Below are 15,484 nucleotides of genomic sequence, written 5' to 3'. Positions count from 1 at the left end.
GCATAATAACTGCGGAATTCTATTTTTGCGCACCTTTTTTCACCCACAAAAAAGGCTGATAAGGCTTTTAATTTAGCTTATACAAATGGACCTCGCATAAAATTGTATCCCCCAAAGTGTATTTACAGGCTTAATGCAATTGTTACGCAGATATTACGCGAACCACCCGGAAAAAAAGGTCCAACATGGGCTTGTGTGAGGTCAATAATGGTATAGGCGGAAAAAGCATGTTTAAAATCAACAACGAATTATGTGTGTGATTATTATTATTATTATTATTATTGAAAAACACACAAAAACACACAAACCAACAAAAATATTACTGATTTTAATATGGCCAACATGATCTGGTTGTAGCCCACGTCAGTACAGTGATTGTTGCGTTTGTGAGGGAAAACCAACAGAAGAAGCATCTCAGAAGAGCCTGGCCCTGCTCTCTGGGGACCCCGAGCTGGACTCTCATTTTACCAGCTAAAATAACTACACCAGGCTGCCCCTCTTCAGGTGGGTTTGAGCCCCTGACCCTCAATTACAACGGACGATTCGGGCTTCAATAGGCTGCGGCTCCTGCTGCTTTATATCTCGTGGGAACGACCTGCACGTGCAGCTGTAGAGTGAGGTTCTGTCTGCCTCTGCTGCAGCTGTAGCACTGTGCTTTGGAGCTTCAGGCGCGTGTGGCCATGTTATTTTATGATATATATATGTTTTGCGTCCATGTATGTTTTCTACATAGACCAATGATTGATCATGTGTGTGTGTTTATTCCCTGACTGCTGTCTGTGTAATGCACCTTGGCCATGCAGGTCATCATTGCAAATGAGAATTAGTTATAAATTGACGTACCAGGCAGAATTAATTAAGACAAAATCATCATCGTTATTTAAAAAGTGACTTGCTATGTTACCAAGACCATGACATGTGTCCAGTTATGTTTGGACACAGTTTTCATTCACTGAATTGTTGGGGAAAAAACTTTTTTTCCCCTCTTCTTCTATTTTTTATTTATCTAGGTATTTTTTTTATCATGGCATAAATAGCAAATTCTGTTGAGATGTGTGTGCTATTATTTTTTCCTGAAATAACTTGTTGTAAGTAAAATAAAAATAAATGAAATGTATAGTTGAATAATTTTGTATGATTTGATTTCCGTGGACAAAGGGAGCTGTAGATTATTGTCTGTCACTCATAATGCCTGTAGCCCTGTAGCCCCTCACAGCCTCTACCTCAGTGGAGGCTGCAATTGCATTGAAAGTCTTCTCATTCAAGAACTTGCACTTGTTTCTTTACTGAGCTGCAGAAAGTCCCAGAGAACATTATTAGTTGTTTTGTTTGATGTGCTCGTGTTGCCTTGTCCATCTTGTATCCATGTGCGTCCCATGCTGTACGTGTCGTGCGCCCGCTCTCTTTCCCAGTCACCGCGGCCGCTAAAGGAGGATCAGTTGGTGGATTTGTCTCGCACAAGTGGCAAGGACGGACGGTTTTTTTTTCTTCTTTTTTTTTTATAAGAGGAATAAAAGTGTTCACTCGTGCGGCCCTGTATCTTGTGGGCTGAGCTCGTGCACGCCAATCAAAGTGAAGGCGGGCAGGTGAGCGCGTGAGCAGAGGGAGGGATTACGGCGCGCGTGGCGCCTCTCACAGAAGCGCATAAAGGCTCGGCGGCGCGCGCCACTTTCCTCACTCGCAGCTCCGACCTCAGACTGAGAGCGTGACCGGCTCCGCGCCGGGTTTTGAACAGACTTACGCAGAGTCGCTTGTTTTCTTGTTTCACTTTGTCGCTTTAGGAAGATGAGCGTCTGGACGCCGCTTTGGATACACCGCGTGCGCTCTTGACCCGGACCGTCACACGAGGCTGAGACACTTTTGCAACATTTCTCCGAGTTAAAGGTAGGAACCCCCCCGTCTTATATTTAGCCTGCCTTAAACAACACTCTATGGAAAGTCAGTTGTGTACGTACATTTTAAAAGAACAGACAGCATGTTTTATTCAACAATTCAACCTAATAGGTGTGCACGAGCAATTATACAGCTGAACATGTGTAGGCCCATGTTAATTCAACAAGGTGGCACTCAGCGCAAATAAAACAATATTAAAACTATTATTATTATTATTATTATTATTATTATTATTATTATTATTATTATTATTATTATTATTATTATTATTATTTAGACATGGCATTTGACAGTTTTTCTATTGCGAATAATTCGACAGCCATAGGCCAAGTGGGCCCTGTTTTATTTTAAACTGTAAAAGCCCAAATAATTATTTACCAACGACTTATTCTCTACTCTCATGTCGCCTTCTTTTAAAGGAAGGTGTGTAGACTATTTACACAAGTTGCTCTCTCTGCCAATTGCGCGCAACAAAGTCAGCTTCGGCTTCGTTTTACGCATGATTCAATTCATCGGCTGTGTATGATGGCGCTGTCAGTGTGTAATAGAGACTTTTTTTTTTTTTTTTTTTTACATCAAAGGGGGATAAATGGCCTATATTCTTATGCGCTATGAATATCCCTACATGGAACAATTTCGGAGTGAGACTCGGTGCGGCAATGTTGGTCAAATACAAAGGCCAACGCTAAACGATGTAGCCTCTAAAATACAATTGTTTCTTGACGATATTTTGAGGCACGCTTCAGAAATGATCCTACACATTGTTTGAAAAAATAAGCCCAGAAATCCAAAGTTGAAAATAACGCATTTGATTTGGCCTTATTTATTTATTTATTTGAATTCATATCATCACATTTTCTTCTGAGGGATTTTTTTTTTTTAAATATGTATAATCAGAAGTGTGTTGATGATTATATTAATACTTTCATCACTACTTATGTAATTGCTTAAGTCTTACTCAAATGTTTGTTAATTGATTTGCTTATTTCACAGCATGATTCATTTCGTGCAAATCGTCTGAAACCTCACAAACTGTTCAAATGCCATCGCGACTTCAACCAAGCGCGTGTAGACAATGACGCGTGAGATGCTAAATACACTCTCCGCACGGGCAGGAAATTGTTTTAAAAAACCTGTTTGAGCAGAAAGTACTGTGTGGTTTTAATCGTGTTTTTTTCTTCTTTTTCTCCTCCAGACTGATCTGTTCGTTTTCCCCGTCCGTTATGGATAAGTCCCATTTATCCAGCCCTAATGAACTGATCATAACAAGTTCAACAGGCCCCTATCAGCCGGAACCCCTGACTCCACCCAGAGGCGCCCACCACCACTCGTCCTCCTCTTCACCCTCCTCCTCCGCGCTCCTCAAGCCTAACCAGGTGGGACAGGTCACCCTCTACGGCATCCCTATCGTCTCCCTGGTCATAGACAACACCGAGAGACTTTGCTTGGCGCAGATTTCCAACACGCTTCTGAAGAACTACAGCTACAATGAAATACACAACCGCCGTGTGGCCCTGGGCATCACGTGTGTGCAGTGCACCCCGGTCCAGCTGGAGATCCTGCGCCGGGCCGGGGCCATGCCCATCTCGTCCCGCCGCTGTGGCATGATCACCAAGAGAGAAGCTGAGCGCCTCTGCAAGTCTTTCCTGGGGGAAAACGCTCCACCCAAACTCCCAGACAACTTTGCCTTTGATGTGAGCCACGAGTGTGCCTGGGGTTGCCGTGGAAACTTCATCCCTGCACGTTACAACAGCTCTCGGGCCAAGTGCATCAAGTGCTCTCTCTGTAATATGTACTTCTCCCCTAATAAGTTTATCTTTCACTCCCACCGTACGCCAGAGGCTAAGTACATGCAGCCTGATGCCGCCAACTTCAACTCGTGGAGACGGCACCTAAAGCTGAGTGACAAACACGCGCCGGACGAATTAATGTATGCCTGGGAGGACGTCAAAGCCATGTTCAATGGAGGCAGTCGCAAGCGAGCCCTCCCTTCCTCATCACACTGCTCCTCCATGGGCCCGGTCAAGTCTCTGCCCGCCTCAGTCATGCCACACATGATGGCCCCAGACTTGTCTCAGAAAAGAGCCCGCTTTGATGACGATGACGACTTGGACACTGACAGTCTGTCCCCTCGCAAAATGCCTCGTAGCTACCCTGTCATCCCGGTCCCAAGTAAAGGCTTTGGTATGCTTCAAAAGTTCCCTCCAACTTCACTCTTCCCTTCTCCCTACCCCTTTCCAGCCTTCGGCTTGTGTCAGCAGAAGAAAGAGGACAGTGATGTTTCAGTGGGTCAGAAAGCAGCAGGCCTGTCCGGTCTGCTGTGGCCTGGGCGTAAGGACACTTTTTACCCTCCGTTCTGTATGTTCTGGCCGCCCAGAGCAGCCGGAGGAATCCCTGTGCCCACATACCTGCAGCCCCAGCCCGGTGCACTGTCCCTGACAGAGAACCCCTCGCTCAGACAGGCCTTTTTGGACTTGTCTGAGCCCTCTGAGCCTGGCGCTGTGTTGGGCACTGGGAACACAGTCACTGCCTCTATCAGCGGCAGCAGTGGCACCAACGCACCCAGATCTGGACTCTTTGACCCTGACTGCCCAACGGTTGCCACTGACCTTCGACCTGTCACCTCAGAGGGCTGGCTCAAACTTCTAGACACTCCTGCACTACAAACTCGAAAGACGAGCTACGGTTCTGCGTTCCGCCCTGTCATAAAGGATGCTGAGAGCATCGCTAAGCTCCACAGCGGCGGAGCCGGAGTAGGCGGCACAGAGGAGGAGTTTGGAGCAGTAAGTGGGTCCGACCGGCAGCAGAGACTGTCCCCCACCAGCAGCTGCAGCTACGGCAGTGAAAGCGCAGGGGAGGTGTGCGACAGTGAAGAGGAGGGAGAGGTGGATGTGGAGTCATCCAAACAGGACGAGGAGGAGCAGAGAGCAGCACAGTACCTCCCTGTGACTGAAGACAGAGGGAAGGACAGGGGCATCAGCGCGCTGTATCCCAGCACCTCCCCTACATCGTCCTCTGAGCCTGGCCTGCCCGCCTCCCCTCCCGCCAGCTCTACCCCGCCCCAGCAAGAGGAGCCCGCATACAAAAACGTAAATATACCCCTAGGCCACTTGAGCTAATTATTATTTAAATGGTGCTGCTGTCAGGCAGTGATGTGATCTGCATAAGCAGATTGATAGGCCGCTTGCTCCCTGTAGAAATGAAACAGTCACCCCACTTTGATCCCAGCTAATAGGCCCTGCGCAGATTGTTTAATAGCATGGTGTGTTTGTTCTTTCTCTGTCACTGGAGCCTGTTAGGGCAACTCTAATCTTTAACCTGTCGACTCCCCATTAGCAGCAGAACAACTCGAGTCCTGAAGAACATTTAGACAAGAGCAGGTTTAATTGTCCATATAAACACTAGAGTGAAGCTATTTGGAAAAAAAGTGCATTAACAAACAACGTATTGCACCAGCATTATAATTAACTTTTAACTGCTTTGTACATTTAAGTGTTACAATACAATGCTCAGCTTTATTGTTTCTGCGCAGGTACACAAAAACAGAGATGAAGGGCTCCCAGCTTATGCAACCAAAGACAACTCCAGCTTCACCGGTAAACCCATTCATTTTTAAATCCATTTATTAAAACCCATTTAGAACATGTTATCAGAAACAATTATTTAAAATGATATATTTTCTTATTTTAACCAAGATTTGCCGGTTGCTTTGTTATTTTATATTGTTAAAGTTAACACACACACACAGAACATTCTTCTTCCTATTTTTCGTTTTGGTTTTGTCCATCAAACTCATTTTACAAATCATTTGAAAATATCACCGGTGCTTCTTTCATTTGCCATTCGTAGCAGCCCGTTTTCATGAGCGGTTTGCGCAGCTTTCACACAGTTTCATCAGGGAGCGTCACCAAAGCCATCCAGGCAAACAGTTACATCTGTTCCATCAGCCGCTCGTGTTAAAGTGCGACTGAGTGCTTTTATCGAGTCCAGCGGCCTCATATTCCTGTGACGTTTCATTTGCTCGTTTCATCTCACTCAGACCCTTTAGCTCAACAGAATGTGTCTGCGTCTTCTGCGGCGTGCACAAATGGCCCTGGCACAGCGGGCGCACGTAGTTATCTCTACTTGTCCGGATACCCGGCTCACCAATGGGCCTTACTGATGTGCTCTCTTCTGCCTGTCCCTTTGCAGATGAAAACAAAGAAAAGAATAGTTTCTTTGTGACTGAGAATGAGACCTCAGCCCCAGACTACTGGAGAGAGACCTCCGGTAAGAACTGCCACTTTCTTTTTTGTTTATTCGCGTCTCTTTACGGTCCTTGTATTGATCGTGTGATTATGCGAACCATAAAATGCCTGTGGTAGCAGTAAATTGGCTGATTAGGAAAAACTTAGGAACTTTTCTGATTAGCAACTTTTGGCTGTGACTCTAAAGACAAAAAAAAGAAAGAAAAAGAATCAGGAGTTTTGATTTTTAATTGCAAATTCATTCCAAGTTAGAGGCCGGTTGTAGCGTTAGCATTCATGTTTATTCATCTTTGAATTTTTGAATACTGGTTTATTGATTACCTGTAAACACATCATTATAGCTATAGCATAAACAGCATTTACGGTAGTTTACAAATGACACTCCCTTTCTCCAGAAGCGGCGACGGTGTGTTTAGAAAGTGTGTCTCCAGAAGCGGCGGAAGTGTGTTTAGATTTAGCTCGGAGACGGATGAAACAACAGGAGACCAGAGTGGTGTGTGTACACAGTCCGTTGTCACAGCATTGTTACTCTTTAGGGGGCCGTTATAGTTCAGCTGAAAACATCAGCTCATCTCCATCTTACGCGCATATCACCATCAACATAATTGGCTTTTTCTCTTCCTTTCTCGTTTGAAAAAGATCACAGCTTATTGCCTTTTTATATCTGTCAGGAAGACATTAAAAGTGCTTTATGACATCTGTGCCAACATTTATATCTACCCCCCCCCCACACTCCTCCACACACACGAACACACACACACACCTACACACACACACACACACACACCGTAATGATCCCTGCACATAATGTATAATGTATTTGGAAAAATTACACGAAACAAATTAAATGAGACCACCTTTCCCCTGATTGCCTAACGTCTCCCTGGGCGGTGGGAAGCTACGTGATTAGAAGGCCTGATTCCTCCGAGTGGCACCCCTCACCCCCCCGCCAATCCCCCCCCCGCCACTGTCTTTAAACTCTCCCTCTGTTTCTAGGGAGAAAAAATAATCTAATTTTCCATTTATGTAATGCAAACCGCCTTGGCTTTGACTATTCACGGTTAATTGACTGTCAAACGAGGTTGTTATCCTCGGGCACTGTCTGCAAATTTGCTTGTCAAATGAGACAGAGAGAGAGGAGAGAGAGGAGAGAGAGGAGAGAGAGGAGAGAGAGAGGAGAGAGGAGAGAGAGAAGAGAGAGGAGATAGAGGAGAGAGGAGAGAGAGGAGAGAGAGAGGAGGGAGAGAGAGAGAGAGAGGAGAGAGAGGAGAGAGAGGAGAGATGAGAGATGAGAGATGAGAGAGAGAGAGAGAGAGAGAGAGAGAGAGAGAGAGAGGAGAGAGGAGAGAGAGAGAGAGAGGAGAGAGAGGAGAGAGGAGAGATGAGAGATGAGAGAGAGAGAGAGAGAGAGAGAGAGACAGAGAGAGAGAGAGAGGGAGAGAGAGAGAGATGCTCAGGCAGACTGAAGGAGGTGCAATATGGACGGGACTCATCTCCCATAATACACAACAGGGTAAACTTACAAAACAACATTCAGATATGTTTAAAAAATGAAGTACGAGTATGAGAGTGTTTGTAATATGGAAAAGTAGCATGCGTCTTTTTATATATATTAAAAAAAAATAGAAAAATCCAACATCATTTGCATTATCACTAATTCACATTCAAATCTAAGATTTTTTTTGTTTTGTTTTTTAACACAACGCTTTATCATTTGTGTATTATAAAAGTAAAAAATCAACTGATTATTATTATATATATATAAAAAATAAAAATACACAAATAAATAAAAAAAAGTTCCCGGATCTATGGTTGTCATTGTTTTTTGGACCCTGCTGATTTTTGAATTCGTGACCCCTGTTATAAATGCTTCTGCGATCTACAATGTGGAGTTGTACTGACACCTAAAGGACATAAGAGGAACTGACACGAGCATGAGATGTAATGCGATTTGCCTTAAGAGTTTTTGTTTTGTTTGTTTTTATTTCAGGGGATCAAAGCCAAGGTGCCTCATCTCCTGCCCCATTAAAAAAGGACGTGGAAAATATGGAGAAAGGTAAACGATTATTATACCTACAGACCTAAAAAAAACCTATACAAAAGTAGAGGGAAAAAAGAGCACTGAAAAAACTGTAATGTCTTTTGTGCTTTGCTTTGTTAGAAGAGCTTCAGAAGGTGTTGCTGGAGCAGATCGACTTCAGACGCAGATTGGAGCAGGAGTTCCACGCTCTGAAAGGCACTCCTCCATTTCCCGTGTTCCGTAAGTCTCTCTCACCTTGACCGCCATATTCGACAGGACAGAGCAGCAGGCACTGGGCAGAGGTGGTCAAACCAAGGTCCACGTGCGGCCACTTAAGCGTTTTAATCCCAGGTTATGTGTTAATCGTATTAGTTTGGCAACTCTAAAAACGTTGGTAAAGGGACAAACTTGAGGAATAACTTAGTGAGTGTAAAGGCTGCCGTGTGTGTTTGAATCAGGACGCACATTACCTGAAAGACAAAGCACTTGTATTCACTGCATAAGCCGGGCGTCTCCAACCTTTTCACACGATGAGCTACTTTTATCTAACAAAAGCGACAGAGAGTTACTTATGCATCACCAAAGGCTGGTTTAATTATGCGATTTCAGAGGAAATGACTCTTTTATTTAATTTAATTCTGTTCAAAATGTTCAGCCTCCATAGAAAATGTATCTAAAATGTTGCGTATCAAGCACATGTGGAAATATGAAAAGGGCTGGAGAGCTACTGGCTGGAGATCCCAGTTATAAACTGTTGAACGTTTCCCATAGAATTATGAAACTGTGAATATTTGGTGAGCAAAGGCTTTAAATTTGAGTGTTTTATGTCGGCCAAGTGTTAATAATGAATATAATTATTAGAGAGACAATTAACTGCGATTAATCAAGTTTCACAAGTGTGATCGATTGACAGCACTAATCAGAATACTTTATTTTATTATTACCGTTTTCAGTGAAAAAGTTGACAAGCAAGACATTGTCTTTGGTGGAATGACACAATCATTAAACATAAATGTGCGGTTATAATAAAAGAATAAAAACACAGTAAAAATATACTGCTGTTTATTTCCAAAAGCACACACGTTTTAAATAGTAATGTCCTCTCGTGAGCACAAAAGACATTATCCCGATCCATGTAGGGGCTAAAAATTGCATATTGCACACAAGTAATATTGGCATTATAGCACATGAACAAAGTGGGGCATCATCGCTGACATTGCTGGGCCAGAGACCTTAATGACCGACTGTACAGCCACAAGAAAAGGACAAGTAGTCGCCCCAGCACAGTAAAGGACATTCTAACATTTCTGTTTTGCACGAGGGGGAAAAAAAAGATAGACTCAATTTTTGCTTTTTTTTTGCAACATGATTTCAGATAATTTTCAAGACCAGATGAAACGGGAGCTCGCCTACAGAGAGGAGATGGTCCAGCAGTTACAGATGGTGAGACGGATGTGCTAATCTTGTGTTCGGTGCTATCTTTTTTTTAAATGGCAATTAAAGCGGTTGTTTATAGGCATGTGGAATAGAGACTTTTTGCTCCAGTAATCAGCCTCGGTAATGATTTTTGTAAAAGAACATAATAGCATCTAATTATGGAGCACATTTCACATAATCATCCGTAAAAGGAAATGATAAGAATGGTTTTGGGAAACAAAAAAAGGTAATTTTCGATTTTTCTTTTGATAAATATTGCAATTGAGATGACATTTTTCAAATCTGGATTCACATTGAGCCTTACCATGTGAGAGAAGACTGACATATGAACTGCTAAACTGAGTCAACAATGATGCACGTTTGTGGAGGTTTACTCTACAGGGTTAGTGGGCTTTACGCAGGAGATAACCTCATCATTAGATTTTCTTTTTCAATCGCCTGTCCAAAGAGAATAGTCATGCAGAGTGAAATACGGTCAGGTTTTTTAAACTGATCTCAAAGTCCTTGTTTATTTGTCTATCAAATATGGCATAACCAATCATAGGTTGTCATTCACGGGCGGGAGGTTCGTCTTATAGCTTTGTGAATATTTGGGGCCACATCCATCACAGGAGCAGCTGCGGACAGGCTGTTTGTCTCCACTCTTTGACACGATGCAACGGCTCCGTGCGCACATGACAACATCAAGCAAACAGCCACACGTACCCTCCGAAATATACACAGACTGTACGTCAGCCCGTGCATTTCCATTCATGCTGATTTACTGGAGCGTCGAGCTTAGTTTAGTCTGTCGAAAGTGTTGAAGGAAGAGGCCTGTTGTTGCACATTTGTCTACATTTACTATCTTTACTTTCCAGATTCCTTACGCAAATATGATGAGGAAAGAGAAGATAAGTTCTCACCTGAGCAAGTAAACACAAGGTGATTTTTTTTTTTTTTTTTTTAAGGCGAGACACAGCAGGTGAATAGGGAAAAAAATATATATTTACAGATATCAATTTGAAACTTTTGCTGTCGATCACTGGCATAAATGTGAGAAAAAAATACATGGCAAGTTTTCTGTCATTTTATCTTTTCATATAAGAACAAGGTGTTTTATGCCTAAAAATGCCCCAAATTTCCCATCTTTTCGGCAACGATATCTGGAATAATGGATAGAGCTACATTCAAATTTATGGTTTCATTTTATTGATGAATGAGCTACCAAGACTTTCTCAGAGGAGATTTAGGATTTCTTGTTTGGTTTTAAAATAAGCTGTTTTTTAGTGGATTGTAGCCTCATTTTTTGACATTCAAAACTCAATAAATGGGGCTTTGGGATTAAATAATAAAAAATCCCTCTGAAAAAATCTTCCAAATATTGTTCAGTCCAAGGCTGTATAATGTGAAGTCTTTAGGTCCTACTGACGTGGACATAGCGTTGCCACAATGACAGAATAATGTGTTTTGAGAAAAAGGCCCTTGAAATTGCATTCTCCCATATAAGTCTATGGGGGAACATTGAATCAGCGCAATATTTAAACATGTTATTGTGAAGATTAGGCATATTTTCTGTTTCCGGGTGAAAGCTTATATGTTCAGAGACCAATTTGGCCCAAAACCTGAAAACTGAAAAAATTGAGTTTTGCCTGTAGTGTCTCCCCTTAAATTCAAACGTACATTATTTATGAGATAAGAATGTCATTAACTGAGCATGTGTGCTGTCTTTACAGACTGTGGCCAAACGACGCTAAAGGAGCTTCACAGTAACACGACGACAAACCAGAAGAAGATTATTCTTTATATGAATTACACAAATTTTATACATCATTATAGACTTTGTTAATAACCTGCACATAGCCCCGCCATTTTGTCTAAATGTCTCTCCCCCCCGTGTAAACGAAGAGTAGCAAAGATGTTGGAGCTCTCGGTGATGACGCCGAGAAACAAAGCTTTACCAAACCAGGACCAAAGTGTTTCGGACTAACTGTTGAACGAAGACTTTCTCGCAGAAGCTTCTTGAAACAAAAGGGACTCAAGGCGAGAGGTGCTTGAGGGTTCTTCTCGCCCTCGGACTGCTGCTAACTCTGCTGTGCGTTCATCAGAGGCCTATAGGTACAAACTTTAAATGATGAAGAAACTCAACACATGATCCGTGAAAGGAAATGTTTGAAAATTTGAGAAGAAAACACACCCAGAGGAATTGTGGATAATTCAATGTTACAATGTGCAATAAAGGTGTTTGTATAGTGTTACAAGATAAAATATTTCAATTGTTTTACTACTGCCAGTATTTGTCGCCTCTCAGTGCATGTTTAATTAAACAGCTAATGGCTTTATCTAATTGTATCAACCACACTGTTTTCATTTTGTAATATGTTCTAATACGCTCCTGAAACAAAGCTGTAAATACTTTCTGTGTTCGACATGTGAAATAACTGAAACTCAGTAGGCCACTGTGTTTGGTTGTTTGTTTAACGTATTAGGCCTCTAAACTCCTGATTGTGAAGAATTATTTATTATTTATTTCATAGAAAGACATGGTGCTGCTAATAATGTTAATAACGGTCAGCATAGGCCTATCTTTTTTGAAAAGAATAAAAAAGTGAAAGCTCACTTGTCTGCAACCCTGTCCACACAGATATGTTCTTTAATTTTATATTAATTTATGTGGATACATTAAATGTCTACAAAAACCATAATGTGTTGAACATTTTGTAACGACTTTGGACATGGGTCAAAATGCGTGATAAATTCTGTGATGAAGAGACACAACAGAAAAAAAAAGATTTAAAAAAAAGATACAGCGTAAAGACCTCACTATGTTCAGTGCACATATTAAAGAAAATAATTTTAAAAAAGAAACATGGGGCAGGTTATATATTGTATAAATTCACATTATTTAAAAAAAAAAAATGTAAAGGGGCATTTCATTCTACAAGATTGTCTATAAAAGAAGCCAGTTTTTTCAGCATTTTGGGTATTGATAATAATAATAATAATAATAATAATAATAATAATAATAATAATAATAATACATTTTATTTGTATAGCGCTTTTCAAGACACTCAAAGACGCTTTACAGAACAAAAAAAACAACAACAACAAAAAATAATAATAATAATGATCAATAATAGAGATTTATAAAAAAAGTTTCAGCTCATTAAATAAGCAGCTTTGAATAAAACAAAATAGTTGCTCGAAAAACAAACCCGGGCCAGGAGTGTTTGCGACAGCCGTTGCCACTTTACGGCACTCGCTGGGAGTGGTAGAAGAAGAACACTAAGTTGCCAGCATGGCGTTTACACTGTACACGCTCATCCAAACCGCTATTCTTTGCACTAACGCCATCGCCGTTTTGCACGAGGAGCGGTTCCTCAGTAAGAGTAAGTACTTTGTTCACTTCGGTTTTTATTTCTCAAACAGATCAGCAAAGCTCAAAGCTGAGGCGGAGCGAGCGGCGCTGCCGCTGCTGCTGATGTGGCTCCTGGACCAGATCGACTCGTCAAATGATGTGCCTTTCTTTACTGCAATGTTTTGTTTTACAAAAAATCTTACCTCTAGTGATGATGAATGGCAAGAATTTACAATCTTGATTCTTGCTGTTCCTATTTTCAGTCACAGCTGTTATTTAAATGCAATGAACATATGTGTGGAAGGTAATAAGGGGAAAACAACGTATAATCCAATTAACACAGTTGTCGATAATATGCAGTTGCAGATAAAAGAAAAAAGTTAAATATTGTTTACGATTTAAAAATAAATAAATAATGCAGCCTATTCTTCAAATAGCAAATGGCTGCCCCTGACTGATGGAAATGACATTTTACAGAACAAAATATCCCCATAAGAGCGCAGGGGCGGACTGGGACTGAAAAACAGCCCTGGACTCTGACCAGCCTGGCCCAAATTAGCGTAAATGTGGACTTGACACCCGCCTTAACGGAGCGCATTTTCTCCAGTCCGGCTTTACCCAAATCTAAAAGCTTCTCGGCTGGAGAGCAACAGTGTAGCGCCTCATTTGAAAGCTGAGACCTACAAAGTGATTGCAACTTTTTGTCAAGTCGCCGCATTTTTTGTCATAGTTTTGTTGTTTCTTCATTACTTTTTGTGGCTTTTTGTTGAATTTTTGTCACATTATTGTTGAATTTTTGTGACATTTTGTTGATTTTTTGTCACTTTTTGTTGATTTTTTGTCACTTTTTTTTTTTTTTTCACATTATTGTTGAATTTTTGTCACATTTTGTTGAATTTTTGTCACATTTTTGTTGAATTTTTGTCACATTTTGTTGAATTTTTGTCACTTTTTGTTGAATTTTTGTCACTTTTATTTTTTATTTTTGTCACATTATTGTTGAATTTTTGTTACATTTTGTTGAATTTTTGTCACTTTTTTGTTGAATTTTTGTCACTTTTTTTGTGAATTTTTGTCACATTTTTGTTAAATTTTTGTCACTTTTTGGTGAATTTTTGTTACATTTTGTTGAATTTTTGTCACTTTTTGGTGAATTTTTGTCACTTTTATTTTTTATTTTTGTCACATTATTGTTGAATTTTTGTTACATTTTGTTGAATTTTTGTCACTTTTTTGTTGAATTTTTGTCACTTTTTTGGTGAATTTTTGTCACATTTTTGTTGAATTTTTGTCACTTTTTGGTGAATTTTTGTTAAATTTTGTTGAATTTTTGTCACTTTTTTTCTATCATTTTTTTTTTTCTGGTTCTGTCACGTTTTTGTGGCCTTTTCGTTGCTTTGTTGTCGTGTTTTTGTTGACTTTTCATCACATTTTTTGTCACTTTTTTTAATACTTTCTTTTGTTTTCTTTTCATCCTCTTTTTTTTCTCACTATTTTGATGCTTTTCTTTGTAGCTTTTAGATTTGGGTAAAGCTCGGTTAAGGCAGGACCGGTGGCCCTAGAGCCAGTGGCCCTTCTGTGCTCTTCCAGAATGGACATATGGCCAGTCCGCCCCTGTAAGAGTGTGTGCGTGTGTGCGTGTGCGTGTGCGTGTGTGTGTATTATGATGGAAATGACTGTGATAGAAATAACAAAACATCACATTTCCTTGAAAATCTCCTAATATGTTGGAAAGGCTCAGCATTGGCATTAAACATTATGGCCTACTCAAAACACACATATGAAATGGAAACAACGAAAACAACGACCAAAATGTTTTGTCTTTATTTTATAAACTTTGACCTTTTCTCCCACATGGCTTACAAAGACCATGCTGGTAGACCTGTAAGATGTCAGCTGCATATGTTAAAACTCACAAATGTGAAGAAAATGATGCTGTTTTTGTATATAAATAACTCGATAGCCTACATATAAAACGTCCTTTGTGTCTGTCTGCAGTCGGCTGGGGGGTGGACCAGGGAGTTGGAGGATTCGGAGATGATCCAGGAGTCAAAGCCCAGATCCTGAATTTGATCCGATCCGTCCGGACTGTCATGAGAGGTTGTAATCTTCATTATTACTATTGTAATGTAGTAGTAGCTGTATCATTATGCACACACTATTCTTGACTGTATGATGCAGATGCTCATTTTGTTTTGTTTTTCAGTGCCACTAATAATAGTGAACTCAGTATCCATCGTTCTCTTGTTGCTGTTTGGTTGAGAACGAGGGAGAAGATTAACCAGGATAAAGAGGAAAAAATCCATCTTTCCATTTGTATTCTTTACGGAGATATGAACTTTGTGGATACATTGTCTGCATTTCTATATCCAAAGACACTGGGAATCCCATTTTGGACACTTTGGATTTCATTCAGGGTCATGTGCATTGTGTATAATGTCTATTTAACTGTGTTTATTATAATGATGGTTTAAACTAATTTACGGACACACCGATAACAGTCAATTGTGGACATTTGCGACACTGTCGGACATTTTTTTATATCAATAAGAT

At 40.7% G+C, this 15,484-nt stretch overlaps 3 protein-coding genes across 4 annotated transcripts in view; all 3 read left to right on the top strand.

Moving 5' to 3' along the window:
- The window catches only part of smad2 (SMAD family member 2), a 151,796-nt gene that overhangs the window by 134,959 nt on the left and 1,353 nt on the right, over window positions 1–15,484 (top strand). The gene's annotated exons all lie outside the window — the stretch shown is intronic.
- Window positions 3,112–11,593, top strand: skor2 (SKI family transcriptional corepressor 2). Of its 2 annotated transcripts, XM_079551884.1 has the most exons (8): window positions 3,112–4,982; window positions 5,426–5,489; window positions 6,085–6,162; window positions 8,131–8,196; window positions 8,302–8,400; window positions 9,536–9,603; window positions 10,455–10,518; window positions 11,310–11,593. In XM_079551884.1, exons 1-7 carry the CDS (start codon window positions 3,117–3,119, stop codon window positions 10,509–10,511), a joined length of 2,298 nt encoding a protein of 765 aa, XP_079408010.1. In that variant the 5' UTR covers window positions 3,112–3,116; the 3' UTR covers window positions 10,512–10,518; window positions 11,310–11,593. The 2 variants fall into 2 exon arrangements, with proteins under 2 accessions (XP_079408010.1, XP_079408011.1); XM_079551885.1 differs by lacking the exon at window positions 6,085–6,162.
- ier3ip1 (immediate early response 3 interacting protein 1) lies at window positions 12,823–15,224 on the top strand. The gene is made up of 3 exons (XM_079582650.1): window positions 12,823–12,962; window positions 14,930–15,031; window positions 15,138–15,224. The coding sequence occupies exons 1-3, from the start codon at window positions 12,872–12,874 to the stop codon at window positions 15,191–15,193; spliced, it is 249 nt and encodes an 82-aa protein (XP_079438776.1). The 5' UTR covers window positions 12,823–12,871; the 3' UTR covers window positions 15,194–15,224.

Source organism: Gobius niger (genome assembly GCF_951799975.1).
Source record: "Gobius niger genome assembly, chromosome: 2".
Lineage (NCBI taxonomy): Eukaryota > Metazoa > Chordata > Actinopteri > Gobiiformes > Gobiidae > Gobius > Gobius niger.
The sequence above is the reverse complement of the archived record's forward strand: the minus strand, read 5'-3'. Positions and strand labels throughout refer to the sequence as shown.

Bases quoted from the DNA above. Each gene is read 5' to 3' on its own strand.
- skor2 (XM_079551884.1), top strand. From the start codon at position 3,117: ATGGATAAGTCCCATTTATCCAGCCCTAATGAACTGATCATAACAAGT. The intron at 4,983-5,425 runs GTAAATATACCC...GTTTCTGCGCAG, and splicing joins AGGAGCCCGCATACAAAAAC to GTACACAAAAACAGAGATGA. The intron at 6,163-8,130 runs GTAAGAACTGCC...TTTTTATTTCAG, and splicing joins CTACTGGAGAGAGACCTCCG to GGGATCAAAGCCAAGGTGCC.
- ier3ip1 (XM_079582650.1), top strand. From the start codon at position 12,872: ATGGCGTTTACACTGTACACGCTCATCCAAACCGCTATTCTTTGCACT. The intron at 12,963-14,929 runs GTAAGTACTTTG...GTCTGTCTGCAG, and splicing joins GGAGCGGTTCCTCAGTAAGA to TCGGCTGGGGGGTGGACCAG. The intron at 15,032-15,137 runs GTTGTAATCTTC...TTTGTTTTTCAG, and splicing joins CGTCCGGACTGTCATGAGAG to TGCCACTAATAATAGTGAAC.